The sequence below is a fragment of the Ips typographus genome, linkage group LG13, assembly GCF_016097725.1.
Source record: "Ips typographus isolate SLU linkage group LG13, UJ_Ityp_2.0, whole genome shotgun sequence".
In the NCBI taxonomy this organism is placed as follows: domain Eukaryota; kingdom Metazoa; phylum Arthropoda; class Insecta; order Coleoptera; family Curculionidae; genus Ips; species Ips typographus.
In genome coordinates this window covers 7,076,174-7,083,267 of record NC_138434.1, presented here as the reverse complement: position 1 = coordinate 7,083,267, position 7,094 = coordinate 7,076,174, and the positions used below count along the sequence as shown (strand labels likewise).

Sequence of the window (7,094 nt, the reverse complement as noted above, 5' to 3'; positions counted from 1 at the left end):
GTTAATAAAAAAATGGAAAATATTTCTGACAAGAGTCTATTATTTAACGTCACATCAACAATGCATAACCAGCAAACTTAACCACATAACACTTACTATATAAGGGCAACTACCATGCTAACCAATTGTTGAAAATTTAGGGTATACCTGCTGACTACAGCGCTGTCAGTGGGTATGGTCCTAACTTTTTGAAGTGTTTGTACTAAAGTTTTCTATATTACCGGCTGTCATACATTTTGATACAGGGGAAGTTATAAAAAGGTATTGTTATTTTTAGAATATTACATACAGGGCGATTCTTAATCTATACGGATAAACTTAGCGAATGATACCTTATAAAAAAATAATGAGTAATCATGGAAAAAAATTTAGTAAAAGTATTTTATTTATGAAGATAATCGATAATACAGTGAATTTGCAATGCAATTCACAGTTATCGTAAAAATGTTTTTGCCCGGTTTAGGCCGTGCGAGTAGGTCTCATCGATTCAGCAATTTATAGAAAATGATGGAAATAACTTCGAACAGTTGGTATCAATCATATTAGTTAATAATGCAGTTTCAATTATAATTTTGAATTCACGGTAATGTATTTTTTTCAAATTTGTCTCTGTAAATAAAAAAACTTCACTTTTACTAAACTTTTTTCACATTATTAATCATTATTTTTCATAAGGTATCATTCCCTAAATTTAGACGTATAGGTTAAAAGAATCACCCTTTATTATTAGATGCGTTTCAAGCGTAAGAAAGTCGGCTCATTTAACCACATGTGTTATAATGGGTCGATTATTCTTAATCGTTCCAATGAAAGTAAACTCCCCCTATATTGAAAACGCTTGTGCACACTCCACACTCAGCAAATTCTGGAAAATAATGTAGGTAAAGTTATACAAATCACCAAGAAATTATATCTCACATTCAGAAAGTCGTATAAAATTTTTATTTTTGCTATTTATAAATAATATGGATACATACTAGGTACATTTGAACTTTGAAGAGGTGCTGTCAATAGCAAACTATCTGCATGATGTGAGCTTGTGTACTTTACAATAATAAGAAGACACTATAAACATACAATTATTAAACACGTCAAACTTTTAATAATATTTGCTTAGAAAGCTAGACGATAACTTAAAAGTTAGTAGGTAAATCGTTATTTATAATTCCTTTGTCCCTTACCCGCTACATCTCTCTTCACTCAGTTAATAATATTAATAAAAAAATTAGTAATCAGCTATAATATATTTCTTATGTGTTTCATATGTAAAACTCGCTGTTTACGTAATTTAAAAAAAAAATAGGAATGTTTGAAATATAACGAGCGATACATGTATTTAAGTTTTTCTAAACTTGCGTTTAGACTGCCATTTTTTATAGGCTTTGATCTTAATGGGATCAATTGAAGATTTATCTGGAAATTCATGATAAAATTTTAAAAATTTTGAATCTTGCCCCTTTACTATTTTATTAATTTTCTTACACCAAAAATAAATTGCGCACTTTATTAGAAGGTTTAAAATTTTATCTGCCAAATTATGTATTCTGCAGTTTATCGGATTTAACTCAATTTTTTGTTTTAAAATTTCTTTAAGGTTTAAAAATGTTTTTGATTGCCTAATCGAGGTATCAAAAAATATATATAAAAAAAAAAAAAAAATGAAATGAATGTCCTCAGCGAATTTGGGACGTTATGCTGATATAGCCTGTTAAGCCTCTATTCTTTCACATACCTTTTGAATTTTTGTTAATATGCATCTGTAAACTAAGATTTTTTTACACCTTTTGTGAAGGAAACAGAAAATTAATCATCCGGTATTGAATCTTATTGATATGAAAGTTAAATTCGTCGTAGACGAAAAATGGCTTACATGAATTGTAATTATTGTGTCCGTTAAAATCGACGGATGGATTGATGATTTCAGAAAAATCATTATTTATGCGAATGTTATTATAAGATTCTTCATTTGATCTATTCTCATCGTCATTTTTTAGGGTCGGAGATGAACTACTTGTTCCTAGAATAAAGAAAAACATGTAAGCACATTATTGTTATTACGTGTCCCAAATGAAACCCAATATTGATAAAAAAATATATTTGTGTACCTCCTTACCCAGTATGGATGGTACTTTCAATCGGGGCAAAAGTTTCGTGGGAATGGCCGTTGTTCGAAGCCCTCTTAGAGTACCAGGAACTTTGTCAAAATCGCTAAAGTGAACATCACAAACCCAGTAGGACTTGTAAATTTGGTCATTGCTTTTGTTTTTGAGAATGGGATTTTGGACGCAATTGACCCATTTTTTTAAAAGTTCTTGATTTTTTTTCGGGAACGTATGACGTTTTGAGAAAACGTCCAAACACTCCGGAACGACGCACTTTTTATACGAACACGATAACACTCCATATTTATTTTACTTCTAAAACTCTGAACTTAACGAAATTAACGAAATAATGAACAAAATTTAATTACTAAACTATTTAAATAAAAACAAAAAAACATAAATATATATAACAAATATGGAACAAATAAGTTTGCAAATTAAACGTGGCACTTTTTCAAAATAATGGCAGCTCTAGTCAAAATACCAATTAACCAAAAATTTTGTCTTACCTTCCTCCTGGATTTTATGATATGATGGTGACATCTATTATTAGAATGCAAAACGTAGATTTTTATACAGCGCCAAATCCTTGCAGTGGGTATGGTCCTAACTAACAGGTTTGGTATATAGGAGTTTCACATATATTATAAGTGATATGTGAACTTAACGGTAAACGTCACCGTGATTGCTAGACCCTTCTCATTTTATTTATCAAAAATTAAGAATTTCTAAATAAATATCGTTTGAACAAAAAATTTTGTGTACACCTCGGCCGTGAAATAATTTTTTCGTCCTCAAGATTGTTGTCCTCGGCCGTAAGACGGCCTCGGACGCCAAACTTTCTTTCGGCCGAAAAAATACCATTTCACGGCCTAGAATAAATAAACGTTTTCAATTTTTGCTTTCACTAAACATTTTAGGACTTTTTGTTCAGTTTTGCGTATTTCAGTAGTTTAGACAAAACATTGTGACGCGTTTTTAAATATGGTTTTCTTTAACAGCTTTACAGTGACTCTATACAGAAACAGTGGCGACAATAGAGCTTTGGCGGCCATGTTTGTGCTAAAATTTTGCGCGGGAATTTTTTTCCCATAAGAAGTAATGTAAAATGACTTTTTTTTAATTTAAATTTTTGACTTTATAATAGCAGATTTGATCGACTTATTGTGGCAAATATTTTCTTTAAAGTATTGTTTCTTCAATATCTGTGAAATAAACCCGATTTTTGTATGATTAATTCCATTTTTTTCTGAATAATAATAATGCTGTATGAAGCTACTCTCGTTCGACTTTTGACAATTGAAGATGAAGTTTGAGGTTAGGTTAGATGCATGTTAGATGTTTGATATTTTTGTTAATGTTTTAAGTTATTGATATGTGTGGCTATATAATCTCTAAAAAAAATCGGACTTCAGGTTTAGGAGTATCAGGTATTTACTTACAAGACACAAGGGTTTTTTCATCTTGAAAGTAATTTTGTAGAATGTGTTTATGAACTTCAGTTCATGAGAGTAAGAATGCATTTGAGTACATATGTGAGTATGTACTTTATCTGTATGTGATTTAAAATGTGAGGTTAACAACAGTACATATACAAAATGTTTGCTGAGGAAGTTTTTTACTGTAAAATTCTCACGATTTCAGTAATCAACACCATGATGGCCATGATGGGATCAAATTACAACCAATGAACCCAAAAATGTACATTACAGAATTGACTGCTTTTGTGAGTAAAATGTAATCTTTTGTACATTCTGCTATTAAAATTCTATCTAGAACTGTAAATATCAGACTAGGTATTTTTACTCATACAATTTGTTATAAACCTACTTTTACTTGATACTTTACTTCTTGAAAAGACAAAAAATCAGCTTAGTTCCATGTTTTTGTAAGGGCTTTTATCAAAGTGCTATAGTTAAAATAATACAACAAATATTTGACAACAAACTACATGTATTACAATATGTTTAGGAAATATAGTTACATAGTATAATCTGTATTATATTGTCACGTTTAGGGGGTAGCGTAGTAGAGGTAGGAAGAGAAACAAGACTGTAGCTCAAGTATGTCTTCTTTATTAGGCAGTGAATCACTATTAAGCTAACTTTTACCGCTGGCGGAGCGTGCATCGAACATTGACCGAGAGGGGAGTGTGTGTGTGTATGGGTGTAGGCGCGTCAGCCCTCCTGAAGTGTCGCCAAGCGAAACCCGCTCGATACGAGCAGGGAGCCCCTATGACCGACACACCCAAAGGACTGACTTACTTTAGGTACTGACAGTGTTAAGAGTTCAGACGGTCACCTCGTGGTATGCGAATGAACCCTTATCTTTTCAGCCTGGGCTTCCAAGAAGGTAACGAGCCGTCCGGACACTAGAAAGTTGGGACTGTTGCTCGAAGACCGACCTGGAGACCAGTGATCTTAGATGGTTTGAGACGCTGATTAAATACCCACATCATGACCCCAATTTGCCGGTCTTGCTGATTCAGACGGTGCACTAGGGGAGGCCGGGGCCAGGCTAGGTAACGGAACATAGTGCAACTTATGTTATTCGTGACAGTATTAGCATGTTGTGCCCTTCATAACTTCCTTAGACGTAAAGCATCTACCACTTACTCGCCAAAATCTTCATATGACCAAGAAGATACTGAAACTGGAGAAGTTATACCTGGAGAATGGCGACAAGATCGAAATCCTTTGACATCACTGAAACGTTCTCCAAGAGCAGCTACTACTTTAGCAAAAAAGATAAGAGATGAATACAAAACATACTTCAATACTAACGGAGCTGTGCCTTTCCAAGAAAAAAGATGTGGCTTGATCCAAACTTAGTGAACAATAGGGTGGGGGCCCCTTTTTTAAAATAAAAAAAAAAAAAAAAAAAAAAAAAAAAAAAAACTAAAAAAACTACTTAAAAACTTTTTATTCCTCAAATTTTGTATTTTTTTTTTCATTAAGATGGAACGTGGAAACTGGGCTGGACGGGGCCGGGGCCGCGGTGGCACGCTTTTGGCCATATTGGCCGCAAGACGAGCTCGAGATGCCGCTCGTGAGGCCGCGGCCGCAGTGGACCCCCAGGCGGAGGCTCAGGCTAGTGACGATCACACTCCCGCTCAAGATGCTAGTGACAAGGAGGCTCCTCATGACCCTCCGACTACACCGCAATCTTACCAGGGGGAGGTTACGGGTCAAACGTTCCCGATATTCCCAGCACCTCAAATGGCGGTCGGGGCTATAGGAAGCCACTCAAAAAATATAAACTTTTACTTCCTGTAGTATTTATGGGGAAAAATAAAGAAATATTATAATAAATTGATTGTATCATTTCAATTGTGATCCTCTGGGATGGGGGTTCCTTCCGGTGTCCAGGGGTCATGGTAAGGTAACATCCTGCTTACATGGACTACCTCAGTCTTAGATTTTTGTGAAATACCCTTCCGTATTTCATAGTCCACATCAGACATTTTTCGATTTATGTAGTAAGGACCAAATCATCTAAGCAATAATTTTTCACTTTTTCCTACTTTCCTAATAGGGGTGAAAACTTTCACTTGGTCACCCTCTTCAAATTCAACATGGCGGTGTTTACAATCGTAACGTAATTTATCTATGTTTTGTCGCCGTTTTATATTTTCAACTGCCAAATTTCTGACTGCTAAACCAACGTCTCTAATTTGGTCGCTATCACTACTTTCTAAGGGTGGCAACAAGTTTGCTTCTGTTGGTAAAATAGGTTCACGACCGTACACCAGCATGAATGGCGAAAATTTAGTACTATCCTGTTTTGCAGAATTGTACGCAAAAGTCACATGTGGAAGATATTCATCCCAATTTGATTGATTAGTATTGGTATACATAGATAACATATTGGCTAAAGTTTTATTAAATCTTTCTGTTAAGCCATTAGTTGCGGGATGATATGCAGTAGTAAACTGACTCGTTGTCCCCATCTTTTTTAGCAATTCCGTAACCAATTCTGATTGAAAAACTTTTCCTCTATCGCTTAACAATCCTTAGGTTCACCGTGTTTTGTAATAATTCTCTCTAGTATAAACTTCGCTACAGGTCCGGCTTTGCCGCTCGGTAATGCGTCAGTCTCCGCCCACCTTGTGGCGTAATCTGTCGCTACCACTATCATGGTTTTGCCGCCGCTACTTCTGCGAAACGGACCTAACAAATCTATTCCAACTTTTTCAAATGGGGTGCCAACTGGAATAGGATGTAACAGACCGATAGGCTTTTGATTTTGTTGGCCTTTCCTGGCCTGACAATCCGGGCATCCTTTTACAAAACGTTCCACGTCCTTTTGCAACCCTTGCCAATAGTATCTTTGTTTTATTTTCGCTAGGGTTTTTGACAATCCCAATTGGCCACACAGCGGTTCTGAGTGGTGGGAGTACAAAATTTCCCCTATTAACTGTTGCGGTATCACTAAAAGTTTAGTCCGGCCCACTCCATGCGGGTTTATACGGTACAAAACTTCTGACTCAAGTCTAAAATTTTTCGCTTGCTTGCGTATACCAATTGTAGCTTCTTCAGGATGTTTTATAGCCTGAATTATTTTCAAAATGTTCTCATCTTTTGCTTGTAATTCTGCAATGTTACGTATATCTAATAAAAAGGTTGGTATTTCGTCAATTTCTTGTACTTTCGTATTCGCTGGCAAAACAGGATATCTGCTTACGCAGTCTGCATCTCTGTGAGCAATTCCTGATTTATGATGTACTGTGTAGTCAAATTCCGATAATTTTAACGCCCAACGCGCTAAACGTCCAGTAGTCTCTTTCAAGGTTTTTAGCCAACATAGCGCATGATGATCAGTCACTATTTTTATAGGTTTTCCATAAATAAAATGTCTAAAATAGGATAGCGCCCATATAGCTGCTAACCCTTCAAGTTCTGTTATAGAATAATTCTTTTCAGCTTTACTAAGGCTTCTACTTGCATATGCTATTGGGTGTAACGCATTTTCATGATCTTCCTGCAATAATAT

General features: G+C 35.2%; 1 protein-coding gene across 1 annotated transcript; it reads left to right on the top strand.

The window, feature by feature from the left end:
* The first annotated feature begins 1,670 nt into the window (after window positions 1–1,670).
* On the top strand, window positions 1,671–6,019 carry LOC145737005 (uncharacterized). The gene is made up of 2 exons (XM_081991590.1): window positions 1,671–3,532; window positions 3,585–6,019. Exon 2 carries the CDS (start codon window positions 5,060–5,062, stop codon window positions 5,375–5,377), a length of 318 nt encoding a protein of 105 aa, XP_081847716.1. The 5' UTR covers window positions 1,671–3,532; window positions 3,585–5,059; the 3' UTR covers window positions 5,378–6,019.
* Window positions 6,020–7,094: the final 1,075 nt, after the last annotated feature.